The sequence below is a fragment of the Pagrus pagrus genome, assembly GCF_965226575.1.
Source record: "Pagrus pagrus genome assembly, chromosome: 12".
Lineage (NCBI taxonomy): Eukaryota > Metazoa > Chordata > Actinopteri > Spariformes > Sparidae > Pagrus > Pagrus pagrus.
In genome coordinates this window covers 26,377,515-26,397,148 of record NC_140196.1, presented here as the reverse complement: position 1 = coordinate 26,397,148, position 19,634 = coordinate 26,377,515, and the positions used below count along the sequence as shown (strand labels likewise).

The window sequence follows — 19,634 nt, the reverse complement described above, 5'->3', positions numbered from 1 at the left end:
ATTAATACTTTTGGCAGTATTTTTTGCAGTGTGGTATTGCTATTTTTACTGATATTTTATACACACATACTCCCTAAAGTTAGGGGTCACTGAGAAATAATGTCCTTATCTTTGGAAAGCACACTTATTTTTAATTTAAATAACTTTGGATTGATCAGAAACTGTCTAGACATTAATAATTAGGAAAATGACTGTTTAGCTGGAACTGGATGATTTTTAATTGAATATCTAAGTAGGTGTGCATAGAACCATTTTCAGTAACCATCACTCTGGTGGTCCAATTGCACATGGTGTTAGCTAACCCAAGTTAATTGGGTTAAAAGGCTAATTAATCATTGGAAAACCTTTTGTGCAGTTTTGTTATTTTATGAAAATAAAGTGCATATTTCTCGATGAAAATGTCATCAAAACACATTTTAATATAAAACTTATCTTAAAATACTGAATTTTTCACTCTAAATAAAAGGAATGGGAATGGAATCATGTTTTTTTTGTTCTTGCAGCCAGAAAGTTGACGGTCACGTGACGTGGACGCAGGCAACAGAAAAGAATAGGCCAAAAAAAATGTAGACGTCCCACAATTTAAGAGCCGTTATTGTGAAACTACTACATTTTAATGTGAGACTGGGTTGCATGTATCTCAAGCATCAGCATTTGTGGGTTTGATTATAGTCTCAAAATAACTTTAATCTTTAACTCATCAGTCTATGACTCTTTTGACAAATGAAGGTTATCCCATGTGAGGAATTGCCAAGAAACTGAAGACCTCATACAACGGTGTGTAAAAATCCCTTCAAATAACAGCACAAACTGGCTCTGACCAGAATAGAAAAGGAGTGTGAGGTTCTGGTGCACACATGAGGAAAAGTATCAATAGAAAACAGGAAAAGACACAGATGACTCAAATTAAAAGAACTTGCAGCTTCATTAAATGGTACCCACAAAACACCAGTCTCAATGTAAAAGGTGATGGGCGACTCCAGGATGCTGGTCTTCAGAGAGCAAAGGTAAAGTCGCATGAAGGAAAAGATTAAGATGGGCAAAAGAACACAGACATTGTACAGAGGATGACTGGGAAAAAAGTGTTATGAATAGATGAATCTAAGTTTGAGGTGTTTGTTTCACATAGAATAACATCAGTGAGAAGCAGAACAAAATGAAAAAGATGGAGTGCTTGACACCATCTGTCAGGCATCGTGGAGGATATGTGATGGTCAGGGGTGCCTTGGTGCTGGTAAAGGCTGAGATTCTTGGAGGGTTAAAGGGATCCATGGCTTCATTTGTTTCTCCGTAACAAAAGCTATTGATGGTGCTGATCTTATGCTGCCCACCTCACAGTGGACACTGGCACCTTCAAGATAACCACGAATCTCTAATCCCAACAACCAAAAAAAAAAACCACGAGCCTCAAGTTACTATTCCATTCTATTGTTTGCAACTTACTAGCGTCTATGTTTGTTGATTGTTTGTTGATATTTTATAGAGTAATGACTCAGCTGAGATAAACAAACTTCAAGAGAATGTAGTCAGTCATTAGTTCTTTGTTAGTTCTTATGTATTTTTGACAAGTAGTTAGGATTGGTCACCTGTGTGCTTTATTGAATAAACAGTCAAGACACCCTTGGTCTGAGAATCTCTCCTCCCAGAATTAACAACAAAATAGTGACAGAATAGTGGCTCTGACTTTAAAGTATATTAAATATAATTTGGCATGCTAGCAGGTGCTGTTTCCATGGTGGACACAAAATTAACACCGACTCCATATAATGTTACAGTAGTCCTGAAACTGAACATTGGCTTTTTGAAGCTCAGTGGTAATATTTGAATTAGTCTGTGTGTGATTGTGTCATATGTGTCACTTCTGTGCTGCAATTCATCTTAAAAACGTTTGTAAAATATTGTTCTTCAAGAAAGCGCGTTATGTTTCCCCAAAAGCAAGGTAGTAATAAACACCTTGGATTACCTGCACACAGCCTGCAGCGCTCTCTGGGGGACAGGAGGTGCTACCTTTATGTGGTAGCAAACATGATTACATACTTGGTGTTACAGAACACTGTGCAAATTCCCTTTGTCTTAATTCTACTATTTCATAAATTGTGGATCTGTGCAAACTGTATAATGTTGCTGACATGTATAAATGAAACACAATGACGTAATCTCATACTTTATTTTGAAAACACACTGTCCGGAAGTGGCGCTTAGTAGTTGGCATGCGCATAAGAATACCAAGGAAGAAAAGCAGCAGCGTTTCACCGTCGGCATAAAATTGTAAACATTAACAACCTAGGCAACTTGTCCGTGTAGCTGGGATGGAAACATAAGGTAAAGCCTGCCTTAAACTTGTCTTATTTTTTATCGGATGATTGTCAGTGTTAACAGTGTCAACACATGCAGTTTCGGAAGCGCTGTCTGTAACTTAGTAATCGTTAGCATTCGAGTTAATAACATCCTTTCCGTGGAGTCTGACATGATACTGAGACAGACTCTCAAGCGGCCACAGATGTCCTACATGCTGGCTAACAACGGGATGTCTTCATTTCCATTACATTTTCCTTGGTGGTACCTATTAACCTAATTGTTCTACGTTAGTTAAGTTACTGTCCTGTGAATCGCCTGTGGATTCTGCTCCCAGGTGCTAGCGATAGCACATAGCGTTTCCAGATATCCTCGGGAAATGATCCAACTCGTTAGCTAGCTCATTGATCTGTGTAGTTCTGCGGGAATAAAAATAGTCACGGAAGAACACAATGTTTCTAGCTGGCTCATTTGTTTTTGCCTCAACCATTGATCAACCTCTGGAACCTAATTCTCACCACACAACTGGAAATTGTGATTAGCTAACTAGCTAGCTAATGTTAGTTGAATTCGCACCCGGATCAGTCTAACTACTGAAAACTGCGAACAACAAACAGTTACCCCAAGTCCTAACTACTTGTTAGTTATGTTAAGAATGTAGTAGAGACAAATAACTCACAAGAGGCGACCGTGCATTGACTTATATCTATATCTGTTATCTGAAAACTGTGGCCGGGGCTTTCTGTGACAGCTGAAGCCACCCAGCAGGCTGAACTATTAGATTGTTGATTATTTAAGCAACAGATGAAGATGCTAAAGGTTGAACAGGAAACAGGATTCTAATGAACCCTTTCACACACCCACAGTGGAGCTAAGTAATGTCTTCTACCTGTCTTAACCTCACTGATTAGCTCAATATGACAACTACATATCACTTGTATGCAAATGCTGCACTCCAATGTTTTGAACACAATATAACGAATCACAGCAGATTTAACACCTGAGTGTAATTAGGGGACTCAGTAAATGTCCTGTGCAATAGTTGTATCAGTAAAGACTATTGCAGCTCAATACAATAACCTGCAATAAGAGAAAATAACATTCTCATCAGTCATTTTAAAATGTGTGAACAGTCAACAGTGGCTTCTTGGCTGTAATTCTTACTGTAACAGTTGAGGCACTTAAATATTGTCAAATTGTCAATATGAAAATATAAATGACACGAGTGTAACACAGAAGTAACGCTCCATTGTAACTGACCTGCTGCTTGTGCTTGTTTATACTGGGCAGACACAACAGACTAACATGCACATGTGACGGCACATTGTATTGTGGTTCAAGCACTTTGACCATATACTTACATCCTGTATTCTCTGGGACCAAGTATAGTCTCATCATGTCCACAGAATAAACACTCTGATAGCATTAGTTATTGCTTTGTCAGCGTCTGAATCTGCAGTAAGCGGCTGCTTGAACACTGTGGACAAAAGCACTCGACCTCAGGTCTTTATTGTCTCGTTCAGCTAATGGATACATTTGGGTGATGTTGTCTTAAATCACTCAAGATGTATGCAGTGTTTCCACAGACACATTTGACTTCAGTTGAACGATGGCCGTCTACAGCTTCATACACTTATTGTGTTCTGTTTTCTCTGTGGCTAACAGAAACTGTAACGATTCCATACAGTGATCATGGGATGAAAAGGGACGATCCCTCAGCTCTGATCTCTTATTTATGTTTGCGATTTGGATGGCAGCCAGCACTTAATTAATGGGGCTAAACTGTCTAGCATGCTACAGCTGATAGACAAAAACTAGAGCAATGCCAAAACTTTCCTGGTAAAGTTCGCACAATTTCTGTTCTGTGCATGTGACTACTTAGACAGACACCGATGAGCCACAACATTAGACCACTGACAGGTGAAGTGTTCTCCTGGGCACCCTTGGGTCCTGGTATTCATGTGGATGCTACTGCATCACCCACCCAAACACTGATGTAGACCACGTAAACAACCTCCTGGCCATGGCACTCCCCAATTGCAGTGGCCGCCCAGTAGGGCGATGTGCCATGCCACACCACAAAAACTGCTCAGGAATGACCCAAGGAAATCTGACAAAGAGCCCAAAGCCTTGATCTGATCCCCAAATTCCCCATTTCCCAATCTGACAAGCATAAGTCCGATCCATGGAGGCCCCAACCCTGAACCCACAGGATATTAAAATGCCAGACATCCGAGGACAACCCCAGAAATCTTGTGTGTCTGCCTCGATGTGACAGAGCTTTGGCGTCACAAAGGGAAGCTGAACATAAAGCAGATGGTTTTAATGTATGGCTATTGTGGTAGTGTTGTATGGTACTACATTATATTAAAATGTGTTTCACCATACCAAAGGTAAAGGCAGAAACTTCTACAAATGACCACAGAGATAATAAAACATCTGCGTCAGTGTCAACAAAAACTGTACATCATAAACTTTGCAAAGGCATGGCGATGCTCATTGATTGCAGTGCAACAGGTGTACAAAGTAATTGCACAAGTGTGTCTAATAAACTGGTCACTCAGCGTAAGCAAGCAATCAATCTGATCTCAGTCCGGCCTCGAGAAATGGCTGCAGATCAAATTAGGAAGGTGACAGGACAGTGTGTGTGCCCTCACAGAGGATGTCGAGCCTTTTCGACAGTAAAGGATTTAGGTTTCCCAAAAAATGGATGGGATGTCAAGTGACTAAATAAATGAATCACATTAATAACCAGCTTTGTGATTAATTAATTGAAATTAATTGTATGTACCAGTATTTGTTGCAAGCATTTAAAAAATATTTCAATTGGTAGATGGGTGAATCAATGAATGAATGGACATTCAAAGCTTTAAAAGGAAGCGATATTTCAAGTTTGAATGGCATGAAAATTCCTTGCTGCATAAATTGCACACAACAGTGCTCCAGTCAACAGCTCCATCAGGGTTGGTTTTGAAGCCCCACTCCAGTGTGTGTGTATTTAAAAAAAAAAAATCATGATCTTCCCTGACAATGTTTTATAATTTTTGACAAATAACTCAATTTTGCGTATAAACTTGAACAGAGAATTGAAGCTGATGCTACTATTGAATGGACTACAGTAGACTCTGGGACTTTTATGTCAGCAGACAGCTGTTAGCCGATGGAGCAGAAGAAAGTTTAGCAGTGAAGTTGTCTAGTGGCAGTAAATGTACAGTACAGGCTACAGTTTGACCATGAATAAACTCTGCAGCTCCTTACTACACAAGAAGTCCTCATGTTTGAGTGACAGCTATCGCTATCACTGCGGTATCCATGCTATTTGTATCCATGCTTATTTCTATGCTGTTGCTATCCATGCAAAGAATGTTAAACATGCTGAAATGGCAGTCTGTATAATATCTGACTATTAACCACAACCCATTCTCAGTTTGAGAAAGAATGTTAACCATTGGAGTGAGACTTCCATTCAGTATGCCACTGCTCAGCAGTGTTTAGTCATCTGCGTCCGTCATGTTTACAAAGCTACTGTGGAATGTGAAGGGAATGTGTTCAGTGACGTAAGGTCAAGGGGCATGAGAAGTGCGATTATTCTGCGTTATTTTTTTAATGCCTTTTTTTTCTAGAATTGGTTAAAAATTAATACGTTATAATGACACATAATGAATATATAATGAACACATCAGAAACTAAATGTAAAACAAAACATTTGTGAAAGGGCTCTCTGGTGAACACTGCTGCGTTCACATGCTATTTCTGAAGTCCTGTTACATTTGTGTTGAGAGCAGACTAACAAACCGAGTGTGGTTTGTTTTGTTGTCTTTGTAGGTTAACCTCAAGGTGTGGGACCAAACATTGTTTTTCCAGTGCATGGACGCGAAGCCAATGCGCAGGTAGGTGTGGCATCAAAGTGAGATGATCCTTTGAACATAATACCCACAGACTTTTTATTCTGCCAAACTCTTTCTACTGTTGAGGGCCTTCACTGTTAGACATGAATAGTTTTATATTATATTATTAATAATATATATATATTTTGTAACAAGTAGGGAAAAAAATGCTTTGAAATGAGTCTTATTTAGAGAACTTGTGTGAACCCCCATGACTCTGTGTCACCCATCCTGTTATGTCACCACATAAGCTTGTCTACAAGGCAGACAAATCCCTGCTCTTGATCAAAGGCTAATCATTTTAGACTTCACACAGAACCTACCTTGACAGTTTTGAATAGAGTAACTGTAAGGGATGAGACTCCCTTCTGCTTGTGTATTTAATTTGTCCTTGACTTTTAGTTAGCTGGAGGACAGCATGCTCCATGCTGTGAAATGAATATGTAAATATCTGCCATTGTTTCTTGAAAACAAAAAGAAAATACAGCAGCATGCTCAACCCCTTTATTAGCCTACACAAGTCTTATGTTTTACCTGCGAGACCCACATTTGAATGCATTTGTTCATCATCTGTGAGGTGAAAACATCACATTTCCACAGTCTGAAACAGGTCATAGTTCAGGCAACCTGTTCATATCCAGTTATAAACTCCTAGCTCACCACACACTCTGTCATTTGAACACTCAGTCACTCTGGGCAGCAGTAGAGGAGGTTCTACCAGCATCTGGTTTAAAATTAGCTTAGTTGACTTTACAGCCAGTCAGCACCAAGGTGAGAACCTCAGAGCAGCCAGTCAACAGACAGTCATACTGCTCCTTGTTTCAATTGCCCCTCTCTTCTTCCATTATAGTTAGTTTTGTGGTTCAGTGATTTCGGGGCAAGACACAGTTTGTAAAGTTTAAATCCTGCCCTGCTTCTGCTCCTGCATTGCTCTGACGAAACTAGAAAATATGTGCAGTGATTCGCTGACCACGTGCAAGTCTACTTTTAGGGGCTGCCCTAATGTAAATACATCGTGCTAACTGAAGAAGAAAACTTTCCTAAAATAGTAAAATATGTTTTTTTGTTAAACTGCGAAACAATTTAAATTTTTCGGTATAGTTCAATATGATAGCCATTATAGCAGCATTGCTCGTGCTAATGTGTTGCTAATTTATTGCCTGTCCTCCTTGTGGATACATCTTTCAAAACAACACATAAGTCCCATAAAGTCCAGCTTTTAAAAGGTCACTTCAGCAATTTAGTGTCGCACTTTCACAGAATTGGAGGACTCAATAGAAATGAATTAAAATGAATGGTCAGAGGCTGACATTACCAGATTTTTTTTTTTAACGATAGTATGAATTAAACTCCATAGAGGCAAGATCTTACAAGTCGTATCATGTCAATAGATATCATCTTTCAGTCGATCCTCTGCCTGATAAATACACACTTATTTTTAAGTGTCAAACCAAACTCAAGATGACCCTTATAGTTATTTATTTTAATTTCAACAAGCTCTCTCCATAGCTGCAGAACACATTATACAACATTTTTCACAGGCTGAATAGTTCTCCTTGTGATGACTAAACTGATGCTCATGTGTAAAATCGGTGGAGTGCATCTTTAATATCACCACAGAGTTGCCTTACAACCTGTTAGACACAAATGTTGATGTCTGCTGTATATGATAACATTATACTGTAAAGTGGTCTCTAATTATTTGGCCAGTGAATTAATATTTATTCACCACATTTAAAGTGCTTAAAGCGTCCCAGAGAAATGTAAACAATTAAGATCTGTGATAATAGTTTAAATATTAAGAACTTCAACAAGCAACCTTTAAGGGTAAATATTCACAGTAGACCCCTACATGTTTATAAAATGGTTAGAGCCTTAAGCATTATGGGTAGCCCTTTCCAGATATCAGTTTTCAAGTGAACATTATCTGTCTCACTTATGATGATTATGCCATGTGTTTTGTTAGATGTGTCCAGATGACAGGGGTTGTTGGCTGGGACTGGGAACATGATCTGAAGTGAAGCCCTGTCCCAGAACCAAAATGGTCCTATGCCCACAGCTACAAACATGTAGGGCAACGCTGATTGAACTGACTGCTGTAGATAAGTTTACACTGGCTATCTAGTGGCCAGTGACCCAACTATATCTGGTTCAGCTGATACCCACAGACTGAGACAGTAGATCAGGTGTGTGTGATGATGAGGGGGCTTTAACTGCATATATCAACATATATTGAATTTACAAGAACCCAAACATGTTCTAGGTGCTGTATCGTGGGCAACTGCTTGAGGACGCACCGACACAGAGTTTAAAAGCCTGCAACTCCCCTCCGGTTAGTTAGAACTGAAGTGAACTCCAGTTGCCTACAATACAGCACCTAGAATTACCATGACCTGGATGACTGAGAACCTTCATCAACAACCTAAACATGTCTAAACTACCTGTCTGGTTGACGTGTAGGGCCACCAGCGCACGCCAAGACGCCACTGGAATGGACATCACCAGCCGCTGTACTCTGGGGGACCCCAACAAGCTCCCTGAAGGGGTCCCCCAGCCTGCACGCATGCCCTATGTGTCGGACAAACACCCACGACAGACCCTGGAGGTGATCAACTTGTTGAGGAAACACCGTGAGCTCTGTGACGTGGTGCTGGTGGTAGGCGCCAAGAAGATCTATGCTCACCGTGTGATCCTGTCTGCATGCAGCCCCTACTTCAGGTACAAAGACCCAAACATATTCAGCTCACATCTAAAGAATATGAATCCACTGGCTAATGAATAAATATAATAGAGCAGGTGGAGGACTTTGAGTAATAGCTCTTGATTTCCATGTTCTCCTCAGGGCGATGTTCACTGGAGAGCTGGCAGAGAGCAGGCAGACTGAAGTGGTTATCCGTGACATCGATGAGCGAGCCATGGAGCTGCTCATTGACTTCGCCTACACCTCACAGGTAACAGGAGCAGGAAACAGTTTTTCCTTGAGGATAATAACACCAAATAAAAACTGCAGTTCTAGCCTAAACAATATATAATGCTGAGATCTTCTGATTATTTACCCTTAATTGAATTTTTTAAAATTCCATTAAGCTTAACTGTTCCCCATTTTGAGTTCACATTTCATGTCTCCCTGTCTTATTTCCTTTGCCATTTACAATTTCACCTTTTAAATGCTTTTAGTTTGAACATTTCTATTTCACCTTTTGCATTTTATATTTGACTCCTTTCATTTACTCACTCTAGCCTTCATGTTCAGATTTTACATTTTAGATTTACTTTTCGATTAACTTTTTTGTTTGAAGTTTATTTATAACCTGATTAATTTGTAGTTGTGAAGTAAACTAGTTCGCTCGTTAGGAAGAGTGGACAGGCCGGGTAGTGGAGCAGCGGCCGGCGGCAGCTCTATTTAACTAGCCCAGCGACACAGTAGAGCGTGGCTTCTGTGTGAGGTAAAAGTTTGAGTCGAACTTAGAGAACACAGCTAATGAAGAAAACCAATCAGAGGTGGAGTAGGACAGGTCTTGTGAAGCGAGTGTGATCCTTAATAACGTAGGAGAGATCTCTCTTCTGGAGTGAAAGCAGCAGAAATACAGCAATAAAAAAAGCAATAAAAACATTGAATAAATGTTTTGTCGTGAATTTGCAAACGCCCCCAAGAATAAAGTATCGCTTCCAACGTCCCCCGACACTCTCCTAACTCTCCCCAGGGGGCGGTACCACCCGATCAAGAGGCCTGAGGAGACTGAAAAGATGAGAGAACCACAGTTAAAATGAGAGAATCTCTGGTTCAGGGGCCTTAACACTCTGCAGCTGTATGGCTATATGACATCCTCTCCTCCCTGCTCCTAGGTGACTGTAGAGGAGGGAAACGTGCAGACACTGCTCCCTGCTGCCTGCCTTCTCCAGCTGGCTGAGATCCAGGAGGCCTGCTGTGAGTTCCTCAAGAGACAGCTGGACCCGTCCAACTGTCTGGGCATCAGGGCCTTCGCAGACACACACTCCTGTCGCGAGCTGCTCCGCATTGCAGACAAGTTTACCCAGCACAATTTTCAAGAGGTAAGAAGTCACATAATCTTTATTTTACATTTAGACTGAAGGTGCAGACAGGGAAACGCTCAGTAACAAGAATAGTTATTCTTTACCACTCACACATCTGTGTTTTAAACTTAATGTCTTTTAAAGCTTTGCAAACTGTGTCTTTAGTCATTGCCGTGCACATGTGCATATAAAAACATAGTTAAAAACTTTGGAATCTGGTTATTGCATGAAAATTAGCAATAACATGGATCCTTTGCATGTATGCAACCAACTACTTCTTATGGAAAGCATGTGGAACCAAGCTCTGTGTTTACATGCTACATAGTGTAATCAGCAGGAAATCTTGTCACATGCGCACTGCTCAGTTGGTTTTTTGTCAGGCTGTGTGCCAGCAGTTACTAATACAGTTATTGGTATGATTATCTGTTTGACAGCATAGTGTCACATTGATTGTAAACATGGAAGAAGCCCAGACAGTCTTATCGACTCATGACTATAGTGACACTTAAGAGACGTGTGCTAAGACAGCACAGAAGAGGGAAGCTGTCACATGTAGCTTCACAGCACACTGCCTATCAGAATACTGGTATGCAGTCAAAGAGTAAGCAAGACTATGTACACTTGGAAAAAGTGGGTGTATAAAACTAGAGTGGAACTGAAACACAGACTAAGATTTTGCCTTGTGCAGTTGTATGATAGCAATACTAATAAGCAAGCATAAAGACAAACTTCCTTAATCTTGCATCAGTAATCCCTCATCCAGAGATTTTAATTTAGACAGCCAGAAAGATTTAGTTTCTTTGCAGCTTGTGGGTCAATAGAAGGGGAACCAGGCTTCAGGCTGTTAAGTTGTGTGGGCTGCAGCGCAACAGACACAAAGACTCTCTCCTCGTCCTGCATCTGACTTGTGTTTGCTGCCTCGGGTAATAATTGAGACATTCATGACATCTCTGACAAACAACAGATTCTGTGACTGTGCAGAGGAACAGATCCATGGAATGTGAGTCTTTTGGCATCTGTATAGTGTTCATAGTAATTTTATGTAAAGATTATTTTGAAAACATGGATTAGTAACTTACATGTGGCTTTTCTTTTGGATTTTTTTGTGCATATAAATGAAGTAAAATGGTGACGTAATCAACGTAGCTTGATAGGACCTCCTCAGCCATGTTCTGTCCACACAGGTGTTTTTACTTCTATTGTCTAATTAGACCTCTCAGACTGGTGCATCAGCGTATTGTTGCGTATATATTGTTGTATATATTGGTGGTGGGTGAATATGAACACTGATTTATTTTAGTTGTAATGCAGTTACAGATGTAGCAGTGGTAGCCTGAATGTTCCTGTTCATACAGGCTTGGTAGAGATGTGTTAGTCTGCAGCAACATTCTGCATTCATTGTAAGTTCAGTGAGAATGCAGCATTTGTCAGACTGCCTGAAACATGTGAAACTACACTGCAATAATACAACTATAATTTAATTTCTGTCAAGGAGTGTGCAGTACAAATACTACAAATACAACGGATCATTTTGATTGCTGACCTTGTAATAGACCTTTTTCCAGACAGACATTCTGACACTTTCCACAGAATGGGTGGAACTTTGAACATTACACATGTGTTCTGTTTGAGGGTTCCAGGCAGTCCTACCAGTGTGTCATCCTGCTTTATGCCAAAGCCCTGCAACAGGTCAATCAAAATAGGATGCAGCCAGTATGCTGAGTTCAAGTGTGCATGTGTCTAGGTACATGCTGCCTGTTATGTGTGCTCCTGCTCGATTTTCTACTCAATTTCCCCCTCAGGGATCAATAAAGTATCGCTTTGTTGAAGATTTTTTTCAGGTGCTTGTGTTGTGATGAAAACGTAATGCTGAGGAAGGCAGTTATACTTCTGATAATGTAATGATGGAGTGGTTCTGATGTAGTGGATTGAGGAGAATCTAAGTGCTGTATCGTAGGCACTGGACTTGTTTCAGTTTCTTGAAGATGTTTCACCTCTCATCAAAGAGGCTTCTTCAGTTCTAACTAACTGGAGGAGTTGCAGGCTTTTACACTCTGTGTGGGAGTGTCCTTACAGAGTCGTTAAGGACACGTGTAAGCTCTGAGTTTCAGAGTCGTTAGGGCCACTTGTGGGTGGTTGACTCAGCTGGCCTTCATGTTGGTTGCTAAGGCTAGGTGAGCCCAGGAGTAAGAGAGTGTCGGATGTACCATGACCTGGATGACTGAGAACCTTCATCAACATTGAGGAGAATTAGAATTTACTGCTCTCTCTTTGTAGCAGAACTGCTGACTCACTGCTCTCCCTCACTCACTCACTGTTCACTGTCTCAGGTAATGGAAAGTGAAGAATTTATGCTACTGCCTGCCAACCAGTTGATAGACATCATTTCCAGTGATGAGCTCAATGTGCGGAGCGAGGAGCAGGTTTTCAACGCCGTGATGGCCTGGGTGAAGTACAGCATCCAGGAACGCAGACCGCAGCTGCCGCAGGTTTGTGGATGAACATACCACAATAGTTTCTGCTTCTGTTATACAAACCAGTCATATTAAACACTTGAGACTGCCGTTGCAGCAGAAGAGTACTTTGGGACTGGTGTGGGTTTCATGTGTTCTGTAGGTTCTGCAGCACGTCCGCCTGCCACTACTCAGCCCCAAGTTCCTGGTGGGCACCGTCGGGTCGGACCCTCTCATTAAGAGTGACGAGGAGTGCAGGTGTGTGCTGTTTGTTCGTCAACCATTTGAATGATTCTGGTGGGAAAACGCTGTTGGTGCTGATCTGGATCCGGGAGTTCTTCTTGTTTTTGAATTGCAAATACTGACAGGAGCAACATTTAATGGTCATTCTACATCATATACTGTTTCAGAGACCTGGTTGATGAAGCGAAGAATTATCTGCTGCTGCCGCAGGAGAGGCCGCTGATGCAGGGTCCTAGAACTCGGCCAAGGAAACCTATTCGCTGTGGCGAGGTGCTCTTTGCAGGTCAGTACCTTTTAGGCAATAGACTAAAAACTTGCAAAAATGTATATGTGTGTAGACACCACTGCCACCATCTTACTGACCTCGCATCATTATCAATGATCGCGTCCTTATCAAGTATTGTGACCTCCTTTGTCTGTAGTTGGTGGCTGGTGCAGTGGTGACGCTATCTCCAGTGTGGAGCGATACGACCCCCAGACCAACGAGTGGCGGATGGTGGCGTCGATGAGTAAACGACGATGTGGAGTCGGTGTCAGTGTTCTGGATGACTTGCTGTATGCAGTGGGAGGTCATGACGGCTCATCGTACCTCAATTCTGTAGAGAGGTGATCACTCAGGCTCTGTCTGGAGATTTTCCTCTACTTTTTTATGTGTCATTCCCTTGTCTTTTCCACGAAAAGATCTGGAAATAAAATTATAGATTATCTTTTTTCCCTCTCTCCTGTCCAGATATGATCCAAAGACCAATCAGTGGAGCAGTGATGTGGCCCCCACTAGCACTTGTCGTACCAGTGTGGGAGTGGCTGTCCTCGGTGGTTATCTGTACGCTGTAGGGGGGCAGGATGGGGTTTCCTGTCTCAACATTGTAGAAAGGTATCTGTCAAAACCATCTTATATTATGTTTGTTGTTTTAGATCTGAAATTAAACTGACAAATTTAAACCTTCAGCCTTGAGCTAGTTCAGTACATCATGTCTTACCTTCATCCCCCTCGGTGGGATGAGTCCATTGACACTTCACGTATCAACAACCGTGAATCATAAATAGTTGACGAATATGGAAGATAACCTTGTTTTGATTTTTTCTCTGTAATGCTAAATATGAAATGATAAAATGGCATCCTTCCTTTTACTATAGGTATGATCCTAAGGAGAACAAATGGACTCGTGTGGCCTCCATGAGCACCAGGCGACTGGGTGTAGCTGTGGCTGTGCTGGGGGGGTTCCTGTATGCTGTAGGAGGGTCTGATGGGACGTCACCGTTAAATACAGGTATTGTTCTCAGTCATGTGATAAGTAAAATCCTAAATTGACCGTAAGGATCACGGATCAGCTATGTTCCATTACACCAGTCGTTAGTAGAAAGTAAAAGTTACCAGCTATGTATCCACGACACAGCTGGTTCATTGTCAAAATGCTCACTGTGATCTTTTATTTTTTCTGTCCTTTAATTTGTCTCCTCCTTTCCTTTGTTTCTTTGAATCACTCTGTCCTTTACAGTGGAGCGCTACAACCCTCAAGAGAACCGCTGGCACACAGTGTCCCCCATGGGCACCAGGAGGAAGCACCTGGGCTGTGCGGTCTACCAGGACATGATTTACTCTGTTGGAGGGAGAGACGACACCACAGAGCTGAGCAGTGCAGAGCGATACAACCCCAGGACCAATCAGTGGTCCCCCGTTGTGGCCATGACGTCCAGACGGAGCGGGGTGTGTGTGTGTGTGTGTGTGTATGTGTGTGTGTGTGTGCCCCTGCCCCTCAGAACCAAGTTACAATGGGTGTAGTGGTTGAAATCTCCCCCTATGAAATGGGACAACCATTCTACCCTCGTACGTCATCAGTTGACGTTGACGGTGTTTACGTTACAACTGGACTTTCCAGTATGACGTCTTCCACAGCGCTGATTTCTCCTGCGTTAATCCTGTTTTGTCACAGTACCATTTGCCATTTATCTGATGGAGAAAGAAAAGCATGGACGCTTGCAATTCATCTACAACTTCACGTTATCAACCAAATAAAAAGAACGCTGCTTTGTTACTGGTCGCTAATGTTAGCGGTGCTTTATAGGCTAATATTAGCAACCCGTGCTGCTACCCTGCCAGTCTCCACTGATATTAGACGAGCGGTTCCAATTGCAGCAACTTTGCTGCTGGACATCAGTTCAAATCTGAGTCTCATATGCCATCAAAGGGGTAATGCAACATTGAAATATGTCAAAATGCAGGACTGTTATGTACACATAAGCAATAACAATGTAGCATCACCTAGCCAGTTGGTTAGCTATTGAGACATCAGCAAACTGGCTTACAGAATCTTTTTTCAGTTGTTCCAGATGAGGAGCGAGTATCCGCGGCACCATCGTTCTTTTTCTTTTTCCTGACTTAGGCGATAATATTCACTGTATTTTTGTCTCTTATGAATCGTGTCATGCTGCACACCCTCCCAGTGTCAGATAAAAAACAAATGGATAGTAAACCAGGGACAGTGTCGATCATACAGCTGTTGTCAAGATATGGTTGCCATAGAGACGAGACGCACGTGCAGTGTTTTTTTCGCTCAGTGCACACACTTCATCCCAGCGCCCCTGAGCAAACAATGCTATGTTATGCTACATATAATGCTATGTTGACACAGACCCTTATAAAGAAAAGGACCATAATACATTAAAATGGCAGATCGTTCTCGTAACCCTCAGTTTGAAGTTGGCTCCGGCAGTCCAGACCCTTCTGCAGCAGATGCGCTATTTTTCTTTTCTATTCTATTTTTGCCGGAGCACAGCACGTCAATGCAGCCAAATTCAGATTGAGCGAGACAGGAAAGCGTTTTTAGTTAATGATTTTGTGGTGCAGTTTTATCCAAGCAAAGAATTCTGTTTAAAAATGTAATTGCCGTGGGAACTTCTTGGTCTTGCCACTCCAGCTGTCCGGCAGTGCTGCGCTGTACTGCACTCAAAACACAGCCGGCAGATGTTGACGGACAAGTGTTCCACAATGCACATGCAACCAGTGGAATTCTGGAGTAACACTCCGCCCTAACCCTATGCCCCAACATAATCAGGACACCCTACACCTAGAAGTGAAAACACAAAACAAAGTGGTAGGGCCAAGGGGGGGAATTGGCACTGGGCATTAATCTGTGTACATGGCTGAAGTATACTTGTGTGTCTGTAGGTGGGCCTGGCTGTGGTGAACGGTCAGCTGATGGCAGTGGGAGGCTTTGATGGGACGACATATCTCAAAACTATAGAAGTCTATGACCCGGATGCCAACACATGGAGGTAAAGATGATGTTACAAAATACTAAGTACAATTGTGAAACAAATAAAAACGAGGATTTGAATAATAAGAAAGAAAGTTAATTAGACATAAGGCAACACAATATCGCAGTGCTTTGTATGATCACAACCTGTTCAACATGATTCAGACCTTTCTACCTAGAAATATTGGAAACAGCCAGTTTACCTATTGAACTTGAAACATATTTTTACTTTTACTGTGTGTTTAAAATCTAAAGTTGCAGCATGTTAGTGAGTTTATCACTATGTCCAAATTGGCAACAGAGAAAAACTGCATTCAACAGCAACATCCATGGCCACATTTCTCTGATAACCTCACTGTCAACACTTGTTTCAGAAGAAGGACTTTCTTTATAAACTCACAGTTCACACTGAGATCTATAGGTCATCCAAAATAGCAAAGGGCAGGTTCGAGTTGTCGCACCAGAACTTTGAAACATATTCTCTCTACTGCACAAAAGAACATTTGTATGTTTCCTTCTTCATAATTTGACTCTCACTCACTATTTCCAGGTTGTATGGAGGAATGAACTACCGCCGGCTAGGTGGAGGGGTGGGCGTCATTAAAATGACTCACTGTGAATCCCACATATGGTAACATTAACCCCCCCACACACACAGACACACAGACACACACACACACACACACACACAATGGATGCCTCTTTTCACCAACTCTCGTGCCTCCAAAAGAGACGCTGTGATTCACACGAGGATGAGGACTATGTGGGGGGAGACGAGATGAAAAGAGGAACAAACTTTAAACTCTGGCTCATCCCCAAACTCACTCTGAGCTGTTTAACTTTGGAATATCCTAGTCGTCTTCATCGAATGAAATGCACTGAGAACAGAAGTCTACCATGAACCATGAAGCTTCCAGTTTGGAGAGGACAGTCCTTCTCCTTTGACCTCTCCAAGGTTTCATCCTCCAAGCCCTCTCAGTTTGAGACGATCGATTGGATGTGCGTGATGACTGGAACTCAACTTGGGGAGATTAGAGGTTTAAGAAGTCCATCAAAACACAGCCCCCAAATTTTGTGTACTGACCAACACCCACAAGGAGTTAAAAAAACAACGCGTGGAGCAGCAAACCTTCTGTTCATTGTGTGAGACTGATTATTTCCTGGAGATGCAGCATTGCATTCTGCCTGTCAGAGGTAAATCTCTCCTTCTTTTTCTACTTTGCTTTAGGCTTTGAAGCATACACCTCAGCTGTAGCTGTTATGTCTCTGGGCCTCATGTGTAGCAACAGTAGACGGCTGTCAGGCAGTTCTCTTCTGATGGCATCTGTATGTTGAGGCTGGACACACGGAAACATAATTTCACCCGGGAAGGTGGGCAGCATTAGATGTGGATGTGTATGAGGAAATTACTGCTACTTAAAACTGAATTCCAGACTTACTGTTGTTGAATGGAGCTCTGCTGCTGCACTTTACAGGAGGCTGCGGCCGCTGTTTGTTGCCTCGGGTGTTTTTAAAGGTTTCAGTTCAAATCACAGCAGTGTGGTTAAAGGAATACACTACATGGCCTGTTAGTCAGCTGAACCCCACAGTGGAAAGAACTTGGACACCAAAATCATCTAATGGTGTCTCTAATTTCTGGCTCCAGTGCTGAATCTTAAGTTCTCAGTATGCTTCAAATTAACTCAAGGCTTCACATTATTATACATAATTATTTGTTGTAATTATCGAAACAATGACTCAATTTTCTTGGTTATTTGCCAATGACATACACTGCATTCCTAGTTTATACCATTTGCAAATGGCAACAAGCGCTCCAAGAATTTGGAAAAGTCTTTAGAATGGCTGTCACTTTTTCCAAAGAGCGCCCTCTGCTGCAGCCAAAGGCAAACTACAACAAATGGCCCTTACTGTAATAACCTTTCAAACAGGTTATTACAGCTTCAATAAAATCACTTCACCCCAATGTTTTCAGAGCAGAAAGTAAAGGCCTTAGACTACAAGGTCTCGACATGATGAAGTAAATGCACAAATGTGTATAATGGGGTACATCTTCGGACATTCTGTCTCCTACAAAGGCATTCATGATGTCGCACTCAATTGTACACTCTAACAAAAAAGGGAGCTTGAAAGTTAAAAACCTGGCTACTTTCCATATCCACACACTTGATCAATCCTCGTGTCAAGAGGGAGTGATTGTCTCATTATCTGTTCCAGAGAGTTAAAAAAAACTGTCCTGGATTCTGTTAAGCACTTTTGAAACATGCTGAGACCTTAACACTGTCATATAATGCATTTACCTCAAAAGTGGGAATGATGTAGGAATGATATTCTATTTTTGCTATCGTCAACAAATCTCATGAAAAGACCAAAACCAAGACTTTATATCTAAAAAATATATATATTTCATTTGATTTTGAAAGGAAAAAATAACTGTATGTGTGTCTGTGTGTGTGTCTGTGTGTGTGTATGTGTGTTCATGATGAAGAAAGAACATGTATGTTCAATGTGGCTCACTGATGGATTTGAATGGTTTTTGGACTGAAAGTGGAGCTGTATGACACAAAAGTAAGATATCAGGCTGTGATACCAACACAGTACTTGTGATGATTCATTGTTGGTTTGGCTCTGCACATGACATTTGTTGACAATAATAAGGATATATACATCATCTTGCCCTTTAAAGTCCATTGTAGTGGTTAAAAGTTACCCGAAATGCAATCCATATTATTCTGGAGATTGGAAGATGAAACGTTATGCAAATATACTGCTTTGAAATACTACATAACTTTCCCCTTTTCCACAAAAAGTGGGCACTTGTGTGTTCATAAAATCCATCACACTTGTTAATGTTTTGGCTGAGCAGTGGAGCCAGTGATCTACTGTGGACACAGATGATTTTAGTGCACAAGTCTCATAACATAATGCATTGTGTAAACTAAGTTCCTTTACCAAAGTCAGTCTAGAAGAGAACTCTGGTTTAGTGTTTTTTTCTTAATGCAGCTGTTGGAGGCACAGCCTGGAAAGGTTAAGTCCCATTATGCAAGAAATAACTTCAGTGTCACATTCAACATTTGATAAACAGTTTTTCAGCTATTATTTTCAGCTGCTGATCTTTTTCAGGTGATTTATCACAGACTAGGCAGCACCAAGGCCCAATTTAGCTCAGAAATGTAGAGTATTTCACGTTGTTTGAAAACCTGGGGATATTTGCTTTTACTGAGTACCTGATAAGATGAATCAGGGAGCCATTTTCTCATTTAAAAAGGAGAATTAAACCCTGTTTCTCTAATTGGATTTCTGTTACATGCTTTAGAAAGTCAGACCTCTGTCCTGCAACAAAGTCACGACAGTGGAATATGACAAATGCAGTAAATTCTATGTATCCCAGTTTATCGTTGAAAGAATGGACCACACTAATATAAATTAAAACTGTATATGCACTAATAAAGGAAAACCTCCCCCTA

At 41.3% G+C, this 19,634-nt stretch overlaps 1 protein-coding gene across 1 annotated transcript; it reads left to right on the top strand.

Moving 5' to 3' along the window:
* Positions 1–2,189: 2,189 nt before the first annotated feature.
* klhl20 (kelch-like family member 20) lies at positions 2,190–19,634 on the top strand. Its single transcript, XM_084369265.1, has 14 exons — positions 2,190–2,322; positions 6,121–6,185; positions 8,643–8,900; positions 9,025–9,133; positions 10,029–10,235; positions 12,548–12,706; positions 12,834–12,928; positions 13,081–13,196; positions 13,336–13,519; positions 13,644–13,787; positions 14,051–14,184; positions 14,413–14,621; positions 16,083–16,189; positions 16,721–19,634. The coding sequence occupies exons 2-14, from the start codon at positions 6,163–6,165 to the stop codon at positions 16,803–16,805; spliced, it is 1,830 nt and encodes a 609-aa protein (XP_084225391.1). The 5' UTR covers positions 2,190–2,322; positions 6,121–6,162; the 3' UTR covers positions 16,806–19,634.